The sequence below is a fragment of the Acinonyx jubatus genome, chromosome X, assembly GCF_027475565.1.
Source record: "Acinonyx jubatus isolate Ajub_Pintada_27869175 chromosome X, VMU_Ajub_asm_v1.0, whole genome shotgun sequence".
NCBI classification, from domain to species: Eukaryota; Metazoa; Chordata; class Mammalia; order Carnivora; family Felidae; genus Acinonyx; species Acinonyx jubatus.
The window spans coordinates 20,370,021-20,387,882 of NC_069389.1; the positions used below are offsets into that span (position 1 = coordinate 20,370,021).

The 17,862-nt window shown below is 39.5% G+C and overlaps 1 protein-coding gene across 2 annotated transcripts in view; it reads left to right on the forward strand.

Moving 5' to 3' along the window:
- Positions 1 to 17,862, forward strand: part of POLA1 (DNA polymerase alpha 1, catalytic subunit) — a 290,976-nt gene that overhangs the window by 22,846 nt on the left and 250,268 nt on the right. For both annotated transcript variants that reach the window (XM_015085029.3, XM_027054650.2), the window contains exons 11-18: positions 1,721 to 1,833; positions 2,705 to 2,821; positions 4,086 to 4,160; positions 5,052 to 5,190; positions 5,989 to 6,143; positions 12,077 to 12,161; positions 15,769 to 15,830; positions 17,377 to 17,466. In XM_015085029.3, the coding sequence (XP_014940515.2) occupies positions 1,721 to 1,833; positions 2,705 to 2,821; positions 4,086 to 4,160; positions 5,052 to 5,190; positions 5,989 to 6,143; positions 12,077 to 12,161; positions 15,769 to 15,830; positions 17,377 to 17,466 (836 nt within the window). The remainder of the gene's footprint in view (positions 1 to 1,720; positions 1,834 to 2,704; positions 2,822 to 4,085; positions 4,161 to 5,051; positions 5,191 to 5,988; positions 6,144 to 12,076; positions 12,162 to 15,768; positions 15,831 to 17,376; positions 17,467 to 17,862) is intronic.

Below are 17,862 nucleotides of genomic sequence, written 5' to 3' on the forward strand. Positions count from 1 at the left end.
AGTTTGACTGTAAAATGAGCTATTTGAATCTGTGAATCCAATATTAGGGTCTTTATTTTTCTTTGCATGGAATTTTGTTTCTTCATCTCTCACTGTTGTGAGGATGACTTTTAATTTTCTTAGCTCCTGTGATTTTTTTTCTTTTTAAATCATTCCCCACAGTCCTCCCTTCCCTCTCCCCTTCTCCCCCCCACCCCAGCTGAAAATCACACAACTCTTTTAAGAATTTTAATCATGTGCAGAAATGAAATTTTTTAGATGGTCTTATTTCCACTAGAATGAGTGACAAAAGGAAGCACTGATGAGCTATCTTGTGAAACTGGAGTAATTGGCCTTGTGAACAGTAGCCTTTGCATGTGCCAGAATTTTCTTAGTGCTCAGACAAGTGGCTGTGTTGAGTGGCTATGCTGATAACTGCTGTCTAATTATGCACAGAGCTCGGGATTTTGCACAGTGGCCATCTTTTAGGTTGACAAACCTCTGGAGTCCTTTCTTGATATCCAGTTTTCATGAACAGTGACTTGATGTCTATGTAGAAAGGCTTGTTTTTACTTTGTGGTATACATTACATGGGAATCTCAAAAGGAGCATGTCTGCTGATTTGGTTGCTAGATCATTTTTTAAATAGGAATAGAAGAAAAACGAACATGATAAGCACCACCTATCCAGATATTTAAGTAGTGAATGAGGTAGAAAGGGTAAAATAGGAGATAGTAGTTGAACTCTCTTATGACATCCTTATCATTATATAGAATAAGATATATGAGATCTATTATGTTTTTCCCCAAATACGATTTTACATATAGAAAAATAGTGATGCACCATACATAGCTACTCTTATACATGAATGTTAATTTTTATTCCTAAGTACAAGTGCTAAAAAGCAAGTTAGTATTCTCACACTTCACAAGAAGTTTCTTTTTATTTTTTAATTTTTTAAATGTTTATTTATTTTTGAGAGAGAGAGGGAGAGCACACATGTGCACAAGTGGGGGAGGAGGGGCAGAGACAGAGGGGGCAGAGGATCCCCAAGTGGGCTCTGCATTGACAGCAGTGAGCCTGATGTGGGGCTTGAACTCACGAACCACAAGATCATGGCCTGAGCCAAGGTCGGATGCTCAGCCGACTCAGCCACCCAGGTGCCCCCCCACAGGAGGTTTCAATAGGAGATTTGTTGGAGAATAGTTTGCTTTTTTTTTTTTTTTTTTTTTTGTTTCTCTGAATCTGGGTAGTCCCAGTTCTAGGGAAGTTTGTTTTTTCCTTACACTGACCTAGGGTATCTCTTTAATTTCTGAGGTTATGTATACATCGACCTGGGATGTCTCCCCACTTCCCCAGAGGTTTCTGCACTAACCTGGAGTGTCTCATTAGTTCCCCAAGTGTGGATACTCAGACTTGGGATGTCTCCCCAGTAATTGAAGTTTATCTCTCTTTACCTGGGATATCCCGAATTCTGGGGAAAACGTTTACATCAGGTTGGAGAATCATTCTGCCCCCTGACATCTCAGCGGTCACGTTTTACTAGTGTGATGTTGTGTGGCATAAGTACTGAGTAAAGGAATTGGGCTTGGGGGGTGGGCAGCTGTTGCAAATTTACTATAAAAAATGGTGTGTCATGAAGGCATGAATGTGTGGACACGTTCAGTGAGCCTTCACGCTGCGCCTTTAATGTGAGTAATTGAAACACTTCTTTTCTCATGGTTTTCTCCTATTCTCTTAGGTGTGGTATTTCTGTTTGGCAAAGTTTGGATTGAATCTGCCAAAACCCACGTGAGCTGTTGTGTCATGGTGAAAAACATCGAGCGAACGCTCTACTTCCTTCCCCGTGAAACGGTAATCGCTAGTGGTTAGCCTCTAATTCCAAGTACATTGTATGTTCTGCCACCAGCCATATTCTTCAACATTTTCTTGAATTTGAATAGAAAGATAACACACAGCAAAGTAATTGTTTCCAATACTTGCAGCATGTTTTGTGTTCTTTTCCTGAAATGGAAAGAATCTGTTCCGATCTTGTTTTTATTAGTTACTGGCAAGTCGTTATCCACAGCCTTGATGCTTCCTTTTTGCTGACTGCCTGATGACCACTGATTGTCAGCAGCTCCATTAGAGGTTGGGAGAAATAGAGAAATGTAGTAAAACTGTTTTCGTTAAGAGTGTTAAAGTCTGCATTTTAGTATATAATGCTTTCTTCTCTCTTACCCCTCATTTCCATACTAATCGGGGTTGGGAGTGTATGGCTCTAAAATGTCCCAGGGCATTTGGCCCAGTTTTCATGCTTTTGCTATGCATGTAGCAGTACCGTGCCCACTATAGCCATTCAGCCAGGTCAGCTCCATTTGCTCCTCCTTTTGAAATTGGGACTTAATACCCACACTCCCCTCCCAACCCCAGCCCATCCCCTGAGATCTCAGCTGAACTGTGAAGCTTCTTGGTCAGGATTTACAACACTATTCTTCCATTTTGTAGAATCAGTCATTTTTATCTGATGTGCTTTTATGATGCCACTGGGAGGAATCAGGCATTGGGTTTCGTACCTTTTTGGGGTCTCTTTGTATCTTTGAATTCATCTCTCTGTAAGAGTGTTCTTTTAAATGTTTAAATGGCTGAAGATGAGAATTGAATGAGACTTGGGTTTCTGGTTGTTGAAAAGATCTCATATACAGATACTTTTTTTCCTTTCCCTTCTCTCCCCATGGGAGAGCAGAAAATTGATCTGAATACAGGAAAAGAAACAGAAACTCTAGTTACCATGAAGGATGTTTATGATGAATTCGATGAGAAAATAGCAGCAAAATATAAAATTATGAAGTTCAAGTCCAAGGTTTGTATTTGGTGATAATTTTTTCCAGCTCTGTTTATTAGTTGTTTGTTCATTTCCTGACTTAGCAGAATAGTTACTGTATGTCTTCTTTGTACAAAATGTGTTTTTTGTGACTGCAGTTCATTGAATGGAGATTTCATAGATACCAATGTAAAGCTAGTATGTTAAGATTTGTACAAGTAATTCTTTTTACTTAGAAAATAATTTTCTTGAATTTGAATAGAAAGATAACACATAGCAAAGTAATTGTTTCCAGTACTTGCAGCATGTTTTGTGTTCTTTTCCTGAAATGGAAAGAATCTGTTCCGATCTTGTTTTTATTAGTTACTGGCAAGTCGTTTTGGTCAGAAGGTTAAGGTGTTATAGTCAAACAGTGGGGACTATAGTGCTATTTCTGATAGGATAAAAATCTTTTATTTGTGTGTTACATATTGATTGGCCTTGATTTTAGTGATATCACTGACACCTTTAGCCATCATCGTAGGGGACTGTAACCCAGCATACTTTTTTAACAGTGGTTTCAGCAAAGGGAGGATTGAGTTGCTGACGCTAAGGTTAATGGTCTTAACTATTTGAGCTTTGAATTACGGCTGGTGGATCATTCCTCTAAAATTCTAAAAATATTGTGGTATAATGGTGAAGAGCATAGGTGCTGGGACCAGACTGCTTGTGCTTTAAGTCCTAGCCCTACCACTTTGTTGTGTGTGACCTTGGACAAAAGCTGAGTGATTTCTCTGGGCCTGTTTGTTCACCTGAGAAATGGGGCCCTATTTCAAGAGTTGTGGCAAGAGTTAAGTCACTTAATTCATGTTAGGTGATTAGAACAGTCCTTGGTGCTTGATAAGCACTCAGTAAATAGGAGCTATAATTTTAATGCTAATTAGTAATTTTTCTAGCAAGATGGAATTGGTTAATATCAAAGAGTAGCAAATGATTTAATACATTAACATTATAAAAATTTTAAATCTTTTATTGCCCTTCTTGAATGCAAATATTTCTAAGTTCTCTAGTGTCTAAGAGATAACTTTTTAGCATTTTGTCACTGGGTGTTTTAGTCCTAGTTGAAAGGGGGAAAGGGTGCCCTTTTGGCTTCATTTACCTTTGTGTTCCATAATGATACTAGGTTCCTCACTGTTGAATACAGGGGCACGTGTTGTACATGGAATGCTTGTCATTTTCATTTGTGAAGTTTTTGTGTTAATGATTTTTTATTTTTTTTATTTTTATATGTTTTTTGCATATCCCTTCCCCCGCCCGTCTCCAGCAAGTGGAAAAGAACTATGCTTTTGAGATACCTGATGTTCCAGAAAAATCCGAGTACTTGGAAGTTAGATACGCGGTAAGTCAAAATTACTGGGTTTTGGTTGAGAATGACATTTCTCTATTTTTGAGACTTCAGCTGGCTTTCAATTAGGAGTATTGCCAGGGCTCCTCAAGTCCATAGTTCAGTGAGGTGGACTTACAGTCATGAATAATGAAAATGGTTCAAATTAATTTAAGTACATAGAACACTGGTTATGCTGCCTGTCTCAGGCTTTCAAGTATGCATCTTTAAATAAATAAGTTGAGACTGCACAACTGCTTGTCAAGTGGAGTGAAGGCCACATGATGGAGTTGCACATCATTAGTCTGTTGGAGTGTCCCTTCTGAGCCGCGGAAAGGTGAGAGAGGATCGTCCGTAGCATCACTGTAGTGCTGCTCTTGCTCCCGTGATAGGCAAGGTCATTGCTCTGGGATGTTAATTAACTGGGCCTTAACCTCTTTTTACCTTTGTTCTAGAGTTTTGATCTCACAATGTCGGAAAAGGGAAACTTTTAAGAAATGTTTCTGACAGTGGTGATGAAAAGTTCCCTAGGAGCATTTTGAATGAGTTCCACTCTCTTGCTTTCATTCTTCTAATGGAGTGGTACTTACTCAGCTGTTCTTTATCAGTAAGGCATGTACGGCTCTGGACAGAAATCCTCTTTTCCGGGAGCTTCTTGGCCTATTTTTCTTCTAATGGGTGCCATCAAGATGCATTATTTTGTCATTGTGAATTGTTTTTCTGTCCTACTGTGAATTGTTTGGGATTTCATTTGTTGCAAATTACATTTCATATATATCAAAGGGATTTCTTCTGGTGGTTCGTAGAGAGGCTTTTGTTTATTTCAAATACAGACTTCGGAAAATGTGAAGTAATGGTTTTAAACAAAAAAGGGTTGTTGTTTTTTTTCTTCTTTGCCTTTTTCAGGCTGAAATGCCACAGCTTCCTCAGGATTTGAAAGGAGAAACTTTTTCTCATGTATTTGGGACCAACACATCCAGCCTGGAAATATTCTTGATGAACAGAAAGATCAAAGGACCTTGTTGGCTTGAAGTAAAAAATCCACGTAAGGAAAAATTTACCTTCAGAAAGTTAAATTTCCAGTAGGGTGATTTTTAGAAGTTAAGGACCTGGTCTATTTATTTCAGTGTGTCCACGTCCTTTTTTGTGTTTCTTTCCTCAGAGTTTTCCTCGAGTGAGTGTAGGGAATATGCTTGGAGCCACTTCATCGCTGCAGTGCCTGGCAGTTCGGTGGGAGGGAGGCCTTAGTGAGTCTGGGTGGCCTTTGCCCGCACCCCTCCCCGCATCCCTCTCTGTGCCGCTCCTGGCGTGTACCTCCCACCCTGCTGATGGGCCCCCTGTTGTGCGGAGCGAGCTGCTCACCCCTGAAGGAGAGGCAGCATCCCTGCCCGACGGGGACAGTGCTCATTTGGTTTATTACCCGATGTTTTCCAGTGTTTGCATCTGTGATACTCTGTTTTGTCTTCACAAATCTCTTAAAAATGTTTGGTGATTCCTTCAGGGTAGTGTTTTTTGTTTTTTTTTTTTTAAACCTATTTTAGGTCCTGGATTCTTCAGAAAATCAGATGAAAGCTGTGGACCTTTTACCAAGAAGATGAGCATATGTGTACACACACCCCCACCTACCCACCCCCACATACGCGCGCGTGCACACACATACACACACACACGGCTTTGCATACAATCCAGTAATTGAGCTTATTTTTAGTTAGATGATGTAATAAGACATTCTTATTAGAATATGGGATTGAAGACTATCTCAGTTAATCACAGATGTCTTAATTATAGTAGTTTTCCTTTTTCAGCAAATGGCTGTTGATCTGTTGTATCTGTTCTCTTTCAGAGCTCTTGAATCCGCCAGTGAGTTGGTGTAAAGTTGAGGCAGTGGCCTTGAAACCAGACCTGGTGAATGTGATTAAAGATGTTGGTCCTCCTCCAGTTGTGGTCATGTCTTTCAGCATGAAGACAATGCAGAATGCAAAGACACATCAGAATGAGGTAAAGAAATAGGGCATATTTTTGTACCCATGTCTTAGATGCAATACTTGCTTGAACTTATACAGCCATTCTATAAGGGAAAATTGTTCTTTCTGGAGGAGAAAGTACTAATGCAGTACCAAACTCCATTTTGGAGAATGTATTGAATGTGTTGGGTGCTGGAGGTGTTCTTTAAAGATTTAAATTACTGGGCTTATTTTTATTTTTTGTTTTTTGAATATTTTATTTTGGAGAACTTTAAGTGGACTTGGAATAATATAATGAACTCTCATATACCAGTTATATTCAGTGGTTAGCAAGATTTTGTCAGACTTGTTTCCTCCCACCTTTAATTCTTGTTGAAGTATTTTATTTTTTAATTCATTTTTAAATAAATTTTTAAACATTTTTTTAAGTTTATTTATTTTGAGAGAGTGTGTGTGCAAGTGAGCATGGGGTAGGGGCAGAGAGAGAGAGAGAGAGAGAGAGAGAGGGAATGCCAAGTAGGCTCTGGGCTGTCAGCACAGAACCTGATATGGGGCTTGAACTCATGAACCGTGAGATCGTGACCTGAGCTGGAGTTGGGTGCTTAACTGACTGAACCACCCAGTTGCCTGTCAATCTCTTTTAAATGGGAGCAGCTCCCTCCCATCCTCTTTATTCAGTGACATTGACTTTAAATAAGTCATTTTTCGTTGTCTCATACAATGTCGTATTTTCTATGTATGTTTGCTTCCTGGTGTCATTGGACAGTTTCTTTTATACCAGGGGTTGATCAAGTATGGCCTGCGAACACATCCAGCACACCACCTGTTTTTGTAAAAAAAAAAAAAAAAAAAAAGTCATTGGAAGACATCATGTCTATTCATTTATGTATTATCTACAGTTGCTGTTTGACTACAGTGGCAGAGTTAGTAGTCACGATAGAGGCCATGTGTCCTGAGAGTGTAAAATATTTGGTATCTGGCCCGTTACGGAACAAGTGTGCTGGCCCCTGCTAGCTAGTGCTAAAGCATGGATTCAATTCAGTTTTGACTTTTTGGGTCAGTATACTTTATAGGTGGTATGATGTATTTCATATTGCATTATATATCAGCAGACGTATTAGGTCTGGCTAAAACCGCTATCAGTGGGGTTATGATTGATTAGTGGGTTCCAGTTTTCATCTAAAGGCAGTTTTTTTTGTTTTTTGTTTTTTGTTTTTTTATACAGAGGGAGTATAAGTAGGGGGAGAGGGGCAGAGAGACAATCTTTTTTGAAAATTTTTTAAATGTTTATTTGGGGGAGAGTGCACCAGTATGAATGGGGGAGGGACACAGAGAGAAAGGGGGACAGAATCTGAAGCCTGCTCTGTGCTGACAGCAGAGAGCCCCATGTGGGGCTCGAACTCATGAACTGCAAGATCATGACCTGAGCCGAAGTTGAATGCTCAACTGACTGAGCCACCCAGGCGTCCCTAGAGAGAGAATCCACTCAGCGTGGAGCCCATTGTGGGACTGGATCCCATGATCCGCGGATCATGACCTGAGCCAAAATCAAGAGTTGGATGCTGAACCAACTGAGCCACCCGGGCGCCCCCTAAAGGAGGGTTTTTTTTTTTTTTTAACATTGGTGCTATTAATGTTTTGGTCTGACTAATTGATTGTTGTGACAGCTCTTCTGTGCATTGTGTGACGTTTAGCAGTATCCTTGGCCGATACCTGATGCCTCTACCTGACCCCTTCCCCCTAGTGGTGACCACCAAAAGGCCTCTGCACCTCTCCACATATCTCCTGGGGGTGGGGAGAAAATTTGTTCCCCTTTGAGAACCACTGATTTAATGCCCCCCCTTTTATTTACCTGAATTAGTTGTTTCATTAGGAGTTGTAAAGCAGTTTTCTAATTTCTGTCATTTCCATGTTTGTTAGTTATATATGTTAAATATTAGAACGTTTATTAGTTGAATTTTTCTATAAAATTAACTTTTCCTCGTTAACCAGCACTATTTGGTTATGCTGCAGTCGTTTGTACAGGAAAGATGAGGGAAATGTGTACTTCTTTCTCTTTCATTGCCAGTTTTCTGAGTAGGAAGTTGGAGGCCTCCATTATATGTATTGTTGACTAGTGATTTGTTTATTTTTGTTGTAAATTATATTTTGCTTCCTCTTTTATGGAATATTATGAACTCATGAGTTTTATATTTACACATGGTGGTTCAGTGTCTTGCAGTCATTGTTATTTTTGATGCTTAAACTTGTCTTTGGTCAGTGGGAGTGTCTTATGTCTGCTTCTAAATCCTTTTGACTTTGAGGGGGATTTTTTTTAACAGTAGCCTTTTGGCATTATTTTTGCTCTGAATTCTTTTAGTATGTGGTTTGATCTTTTAATAATAGTTAATATAGTAGATGGCCATAGGTAAGTGTGTGAGAAAGGTTTGATTTGTTCAAAAAAATAGTATCCATTCTCTAGCATCTGGAGTGAGATTTCTCAGTACCATTTCACAATAAGGGAAGTAGGGCTTCATAGAGAAATGGCTAATTCAGGAAAATGCTGGGAGTGTCTAGCTATACTAGAAAGCAAGGATGATATTTAAATCTACTGAAGCTGTGTCAGAAGCGTTCAGGAGTCAACCTGAAGAGTTTCCTACTGGCCACGGATGGGACGTTGTGAATATGGACAAGGATAGGTCCAGCACACTGAAACGTGTGAGTTCATAGTGCTACTGTAAGCACTTGCAACCCAGCACCGGTCACCTCTGAAGGCATCTAGGGAACCAAGTCCCTAGTTCGAAAACTGGTCAATAACGGGATTGAATCTAGCATTTATCTTGACTTTTTTGAATTCGTATTGTACCTCAGCTAACTAAGTAATTGGTGAAGTGGTTTCTCTTCATAGAAGGTTTCCAGCTAAGAAATGATAAAGGAAAAATGGAATATTTCCATTTTGCAATCCCTAATGAAATAATGAATCTAGGCAATGATCACTAAAAGGGAGATAACCAGACATGACGTGCCTTTGCCATCTGATAGAAGGCATCAGTAGCACCTCTAACATATTCATACCAAAACATTGAATGCAATTTTGACCAAGCCTTTAGATCTAAATGTGAATTCACCAGCAGTACAGAAACAGAGGAATGTGTTAAATGGCATTATTGTGATACAAGCCATAGAGTTGACACTGTAGAGCACTCTACAGGGTGAATGACCCAGCTTCTTCAACAAATGAATTGCTGGGAAATAAAAGGTAGGGAGGGATTGTACCTGTAGTTCTATATGTTGACCAATTACAGAGTATGAGCTTACTTGGTAAATAAAATTGAGATTGTTGGGAAAACATGAACATTTGAATCTTGCATGAATATTTAGTGATTTTAAGGAATTGCTATTAATTGTATTAGTTGTAATTTTATTACGTTTTTAAAACTTTTTGGGGCACCTGGGTGGCTCATTCACTTGAGTTTCTAAATCTTGATTTTGGCTCAGATCATGATCTCATGTTTTGTGGGTTCAAACCCCACATTGGGCTCGGAGCTGGCAGCGTGGAGCCAGCTTGGCATTCTCTCTCTCCCCCTTTCTGTCTGCCACTCTCCCATATGTGCTGTGTATACATGCGTTGTCTCTCAAAAATAAACATTAAAAAAACCTTATCTTTTATTTTTTTTAATGTTCATTCATTTTTGATAGAGTGTGAGCTTGGGAGGGGGATAGAGAGAAGGACACACAGAATCTGAAGCAGGCTCCAGGCCCGACACAGGGCTTGAACCCACAAACCATGAATCACAAGCTGAGCCAAAGTCGGACGCTTAACCGACTGAGCTGCCCAGGTGTCCCCAAACTTCTTATCTTTTAAAGTAGTGGTTCTTGGGGCACCTGGGTGGCTCATTTGGTTGAGCATCTGACTCTTGATTTTGGCTAGGTCATGATCCCAGGGTTGTGGGATTGAGCCCTGCCTTGAGCTCTGCGCTGACCATGGAGCCTGCTTAAGATTCTCTGTCTCTGTCTCTCTCTCAAATAAAAAAAAAAATAAAGTAGGGGCTCTCAAAGGGGTGAGATTTTGCCCTTTAGGGGACATTTGGCCATGTCTGGAGATAGTTTTGGTTGTCACAACTCAGAGGTGGAGGGCGGTGCTGTTGGCAGTCAGGATACTGCTGAACATTCCACAGTGAACAGAACAGCTCCAGTAACAAAGAATTACTTGGCCAAAAATGTCCATAGCGCTGAGGGTGAGAAACCATGTTTTAGAGATACATGCTGCAGTATTTCTGGATAAAGTGATAAGTCTGACTTCAAAATAATCTGGGTTGAGGCAGGAAGTGGATAGGGATATTGATGAGTTGATAATTGAAGGTGGATGATGGGTATATGAAAGTTGATGTTGCTTTATTTTTTCTCATAGTAAATTTGAATGAATGAATGAATGGGAGAGATCTTCTGCAACCCTGAGTAAAGTTGATGGCCTCCTGAGGGTTTAGATTAGATGGTTAATAAAGTTGTTCACTCAGCAAATGTTTCCAAACCATGAGCTAGTGTGATGGAATACTTGTGATTCTTCCAGATAGTGGAAGAGACAGATATTAGCTCGATAGCAGAAATAGATGTAAAATTTACAAAGGATAGATGTGCTCTGGCAAGCATATGATAAAGGAAGCTGCCCTAGCCTGAGAGGCCAGGAAGGTGTCATTGGTCAGAGAAGCTTCTTGGGATGCTCTGAGGATCAAGCCCTGTGGGAGAATGAAGGCAGCAAGACTGGGCAGTGGGAGAAATCTGAGTTGCACTTATGACAAAGGTCTCAGCCAGTCCCAGGGAGCTCTGGGGTGGGGATGACCCTCCAGAGTTGCTCTGAATTGTGGTAAGAGGTTTGGGCCTTCATTAGCATCCCTCCTCTCCGATGAGTTAGGTAGTGGATGCAGGCTGCTTCCAAGAGACTCCTCTGTGAGTTGTCAGCCTCCAGCCCTCTCAGCAGTTGGGAGAATGAGGGCCCTTGTCCTAAAGAGGACTTCTGGGTGACACACCACAGCATCCACTCCAGAAGTCTTTTCTAAAGGAGTAGGGATGGACCTTGAGTACTGGTGGGTGAGTAGGAGTTTACTAGGCACAGAGAATGGGTTTTTTCCCCCCCAGGGGCAGCATGCTTTCTCCAGCACGGTGCCATGGGAAGCCATTATTGGTGCCAGCACAGCAGCAGGGAGACCATTGAGGGAGGCTATTACATGAGTACATTGATATAATACATTAAAATCTGGATATGAAAATGCAAAAAAAAATAGAAAAGACAAGTCTTCTAATAACCGCAGCCCTCAGCGACAACCACTCGTAACATTTTTGTGTATTTCTTTTCTGCCTTCTTTCTCTGCATATTTTAGTAAAAAGCTAGGATTTTACTGTACATGTGATTTGATTTTCTGCTTTTTTCTAGAGTTTTTCCTATGTCTATACTGTTTCTAATCAGAATCGCAGTCCTTGCCATTTATGAAAAACTTAGAAAGTAAACGTTTTTTTAAATCTCTACGCCCATTATAGGGCTTGAACTCAGGACTCTGATATCAAGAGTTGCCTGCCAGAAAGTACAGATTTTAAAAAGAAAATGAAGAATACCCACAACGTCTCTTCTTAGTTTTATCCATTGTCGACATCATCCAGATTATTTGTTACACATATCTATAGCTTGCTTTTTGAAAGAATGAGTCTTTAAACATCACTTACCTGTTTCCTTTGAGATCCCTGGCCTGGGGTTCCGGAGCCCTGAGCTCCAGTTCTAGGTCAGATGGTAATAGTTGTTAATCTCCCGCCTTACCCCTTCCCTCCTCTCCCCTTCTGTTTTCTCTGTGTTTTATTTGTTTAAATACTTCTGTAATAAAAAATTAAAATATGGACTAAAATATGTATCTTTTAATATTCTTGGTGGTTTTGGTGAGAATGCAGAATGCATAGTAGGTGTCTGATAAGTGATCTTTTTCCCTCCTTTATTTACAGATTATTGCTGTGGCAGCTTTGGTCCATCACAGCTTTGAGTTAGACAAAGCTCCCCCACAGCCTCCCTTTCAGTCACACTTCTGTGGTATGTATTTTTTTTAGCTGGTCTACTAATGGCTTGATTTTAATTTTTCTTATTTTTTCTCCAGCTGTTGGATCAGTAACTCTTTTTTTGATGTTTTCAAGAGTAGTTAGTGCATATTGTTAAACTTTTTTTTTTTTTGGTCAGCTGTGGACACTGAGTTTTATTGGCTTGGTGGCTCCTATTCAGCTAGTTTATCTTGTTTGAGGGGAAGTTGGGAGGCAGTTTGACATCTCTTTTCTATTCCCGTGGTTATTCTGTTGGGGCATTCTAGTTTTTTTTATTGGGTCAAAATTGTGCTATCACTATTTCCTTTTCATGATGTCATTGTAAAAGCCCATCATAGAAGCCTGAGCAAAGTGTTCTGTGTGGTGAGGCAATATGCCGAGGCATAAATGAGTGTCTACCTATTTGGGAGGAGTTCTAGAAATATCACATTGGAATTGGGTTGTGCTGTGCATAAAATTCAGTTGGTGAAAATTTCACACAGAAATCTGCATGCCTTGAGTCAGCCTCCAAGGAGGATTCTGACCTATTCGATGTTGAAAGCTTGGCCAGGTAAATAACTATTTTTTTTTTTCAGTAAACAAGAAAGGGGCATAACACTATTGATCTGTCATGCTTCCTGAAATCTTTTCTAGGCTAGAACCAGCAGTTAACTGGGACAGCATTGCCTGTCTGGTTTTGTGGGTATTAGGAAAGCGGGACTAGGAAAGCAAGCAGAGAAGGAAGTATCATGTGTTATTATTGTGAAGTTTCCCCTCTTTAAGTGGGGTGAAATACACAGAAAAACATGACAGTGAGGATATCGTGGAAAGTACATGGAAGAGAGCAGTCATTAGCTCATTTCAGCGTGTATTTATTCACCTGCTGTGTATGCCATGGTGTGAACAGCTGTTTTGAGTGACAAAGAACTTACAGTGAGGGCAGCTTTGGTCATCTTTATTTTTCTAATTTTGAGAAGGTTGGAGTTCCTTCATTGTACACTGGTTAAGGCTTTGGTGGTGGTGGAACCCCCTTAGGGAAGTTAAACATCCTCCATTCTGCCTCAGATGGAGGGAAGGAAGATGTTTCATCAAAGTAGTTTTAACAGTTAATAGGAGCTTAGAGTTCTGTGCGTGGTTTTTCCTTTTTTTAGATGTAATCTTTTAAACTTTTTAAACATTGAGGTATAATTGACATGTAACATTTTAGTTTCAGGTGTTTAGCATAACAATTCGATAATTGTATGTATCATGAAATGATCACAACAAGACTAGTCAACATCTGTCATCATAGCTTGAAAATGGTTTTTCTTGTGATGAGAACTTTTAAGATTTACTTTCTTAGCAACTTTGAAACATGCAGTACAGTATTATTAACTAAAGTCACCGTGCTGTACATTACATTTCGGTGGCTTACTTATAACTGAAATTTGCACCTTTTGACTGTCTTCACCCAATTCCTGTGGGTCCCCTGCCCCATCGCATCCTGCCCCACGACATCTGGCAGCCATAAGTCTCTTATCTGTATCTATGATCTCATTTTGCTTTTGTTTTTTTTAGATTGCACATATAAGTGAGATCATGCAGTATTTATTTTTCTGTCTGACTTACTTTGCTTAGCATAATATCCCTCATGGTCTTTCCGTGTTGTCACAAATGGCAAGGGTTCCTTATTTTTTTTAAATTTTATTTTAGAGAGAGAGCGAGCATGTGCAAGCACGAAAGAGGGGCAGAGGGGGAAGGAGAATCTTAAGCAGGCTCCACACTGATCTCCAACACGGGACTCAGTCCCATGACCCTGGGATCATGACCTGAGCTGAAATGAGTCAGATGCTCAACCCACTGAGCCACCCAGGTGCCCCATGATTTCCTTATTTTTTTTTAATGGCCGACTAATACTCCATTGTATAAATATGCCACTTCTGTTTGTTCATTCATTAATTGATGGGCACTTAGGTTGCTTCCATTTCCTGGCCCTTGTAAATCATGTTGCAGTGACCATGGGGGCACAGAGTTAGTGATTTCGTGTTCTTCAGACAAATACCCAGAAGTAGAATACCTAGATCATATGGAAATTCTACTTTTAAGTTTTTGAGGAACCTCCTTTCTGTTTTCCATAGTGGCTGCACCAGTTTTACATTCCCACTAGCAGTATGTATACAAGGGTTCCCTTTACTCCACATCCTAGCCAACACTTGTTGTTTCTTGTCTTTTTTATTTTTAAGTAGGCTCCATGCTCAAGGTGGAGCTTGAACTCACGACCCTGAGATCAAAAGTCACATGCTCTACCAACTCATCCAGCCAGGCACCCTTCTTGTCTTTTTGATGATAGCAATTCTGACAGGTGTGAAGTGATATCCCAGTGTAGTTTTGGTGTCCATTTCCTTGATGACTGTGATGTTGACCAGTTTTTCATGTACGTGTTGGCTATCCGTATGTCTTCTTTGGAAGAATGTCTGTTCACAGCCTTTGCCCATTTTTTTTGAAGTAGGCTCCATTCCCAATGTAGGGCTTGAACTCAAGAGTTCATGCCAGCGAGTCCCTAGCCTTTGCCCATTTTTATTTTTTCATTAAAAAAATTTTTTTTAATGTTTATTTATATTTGAGAGAGAGAAAGAGAGAGTGGGGCAGAGAGCAAGGAAGACAGAACCTGAAGCAGGCTCCAGGCTCCAAGCTGTCAGCACAGAACCACCAACCAAAGTGGTGGATTCGTCAACCCACGAACCACCAAAGTCAGATGCTTAAACGACTGAGCCACCCAGGCGCCCCTGCCCATTTTTAATTGGATTGTTTGGGGTTGCTCTTGGGTTCTATGAGTTCTTGTTGTATTTTGAATATTGATCTCTTATCAGATAAATTATTTGCAAATACTTTCTCCCATTTGTTAGGTTGCCTTTTCATTTTGTTGATGGTTTCCTTGGCTGTGCAAGAGCTTTTTATTTTGATGTAGTACCACTTGATTCTTTTTGCTTTTGATACCTTTGCTTTTGGTGTCAAATCCAAAAAATCATCGCCAAGACCAGTGTTAGAGAGCTTACTGCCTATGTCTTCTAAGAGTTTTATGGATTCAAGTCCTTACATTCAAGTCTTTAAGGCATTTTCAGTTGGCTTTTGTGTGTGGTGTTTTGTGGTCCAGTTTCATTTTTTTTGCATGTGGCTGTCTGGTTTTCACATCACCACATAGTAAAGAGACTGTCCTTTTCCCATTGTATATTCTTAACTCCTTGTCATACTGACCATATATACATGCATTAATTCCTGAGCTCTCTGTTCTGTTCCTTTGATCTGGATGTCTGTTTTTATGCCAATACCATACTGTTGGCATGACTACATCTTTGTAGTGTAGTTTGAAATTACTAGCCTGATGCCTCCTGCTTTGTTCTTCTTTCCCAAGATTGCTTTGGCTATTTGGGGTCTTTTGTGGTTCCATAATGAATTTTAGGATTGTTTAGGCTTTTCTTTTGAGGTCCAACAACATGACCATTGGAAATACTTGAATCTCTCAACTCTTTAGAGATTAGGGGGTATTTGTTTATATTTAAAACAGTTTCCATGTAGAAACATGCAGCATATGTGTACTTGAAATTGGACTAAGATGGTGATGGAATCTTTTTTCCTTCTTACAGTTATATCTAAACCAAAGGACTGTATTTTTCCATATGCTTTCAAAGAAGACATTAAGAAAAAGGTAAATAACTCATTATTTATTCCTTTTAGATTTGAAGCAACTATTTAGGAAAAGAAAAGGAGGATGGTCTAGATTAGCATAAATAGGCTTATTTTGTAGGTTAATTTATTAGGTCTCTTCTTGCTAGTTTGGACTGACATGAATCCATTCAAAATGTATTAGAAATATAAAATAGAAACATTATTGAATGTTTTACCACCTGAAAATAACGTGATTCTGTACCCTAGTAGTAGACACTTAGGCTCAAGTCCTCCTTCAGATAGCTTCAGGGGAGGCCTTTCTGAAATGCACGATCATGTGATTACTGTTTTGGGAAACTGTTGGGAAGAGTACTCACCCCACTCCCCAGTTTGAAGAAAGCCGAGTGTAGTTGGATATGAAAAGGGACATGTATTGGAAAGGTCGATACGTGCTGGCTGGAATTGGTAGGGATCTCTCAACTCCCAGGATACTCCATGAAGTTTTCATGGGTCCTTAATAAAATAGAAAGTGAGGAAAAAGGAGTATAATGTAGTGAGCTTGTCACAAGGGTAAATGTATTCATATAAAGAATTTGTTTTCTGGAGACTATGTGGAATGCTTGCATTCACACATGTGTGTGTTGGTTTTTGTTTTTTTTTTAATGTTTTCACTTGACAAAATTAAAAGTTAGCAACCTTGTCAGGTTCCACTTACTTTAAGTTGGCTTGAGAAGTCCAGTAGTCTGGAGGTGCTGTTGGATCAGGCTATTACTTATGAAGTGCCCTGAAGTACCTATCCAAGTAAAATGACTTAGGAAAATTCCTTTTGAGTCAAACTGATACTTTGTAGCCGAACTAGTTATAGCAAACACATAGCTATCAACTTCCATTTTAGGAGAGTCTTAATAAGAGCGGATCTTTTGAATACCTGATTTATATTCAGTAATCCAAGTGGAAGCCTTTTGTGTGAAGATAGGTTTTATTTATACTTAACGACACTTATAATTCTTAAATGTATGCTAGTTTTCATTCTAGTTTCTTATTTATAGTTTCTTACACCACTCTTGCAGATTAGTTTATACAATCCTTGGGATTTCTTTATGTGGTAAATACACAAACAGCAGTCTATCAGGGATTATATAGGAAAGTAAGTAATGTTTTTGTTAGGTACTCTGATTCATATGCTTGTGTGATATGTCGAGATACACAAGTGTGTCGCTGTGGAGGGACATATCTGCCCTTCATAGTGCTTAGCATTTAAAATTTTGCTTTATTTACTTCACACACTGTATGTTAGCCAATTTGACAATAGATTATATTAAAAATAAAATGAAAAGTTTAAACAGAAATTTTAAAAATCCCACATAAAATTTTCTCTATTTACTCATTTATTACTAGGATGAGCTTCTCAGAGACTTTGGGCAATTGTTACTGTGAAACCTAGAATAAGCAATATCATTGCTTCTGTTGGTTTTGAAATGGATAGTTTCTTTTAATTCTAAGAAATCTAATCCTGCTTGAACAGGGAGCCAAAGTACAGTACTTACAAGTAAAGAGTAAGTGACCCGTATGTTTTTATCTAACAGAATGTGAAGGTTGAGATCGCTGCAACGGAAAGAACGTTGCTAGGTTTTTTCCTCGCCAAAGTTCACAAAATTGATCCTGATGTCATTGTGGTGAGTAGGTGTCTCGTCATGCTGTTGGGGACTCTTCATTCCTTAGTTCTCAGTACTTGTTGAACAGCAGAGAATCTGTTTTTTTAATTGAGGTAAAAACTGGTATATATAACATTATGTAAGTTTCAGGTTTGTAGTAGTATAACTCTACGTCTGTGTATAGTACAAAATGATGACTGCCTAAAGCATAGTTACTATCCATCACTGCACAGTTGATTCCCTTCGCTCTTCGGCACACCCCCCAAGCCCCTTGCCCTCTGATAATTAGAAGTCTGTTCTCTGCATCAGTGAGTTTTTGTATTGGTTGTGTGTTTGCTTTTTTAGATTTCACTTAGCATAATACCTTCAGGGTCCCTTCAGGTTGTTGGAAAAGACACACTTTCATTCTTCTTTATG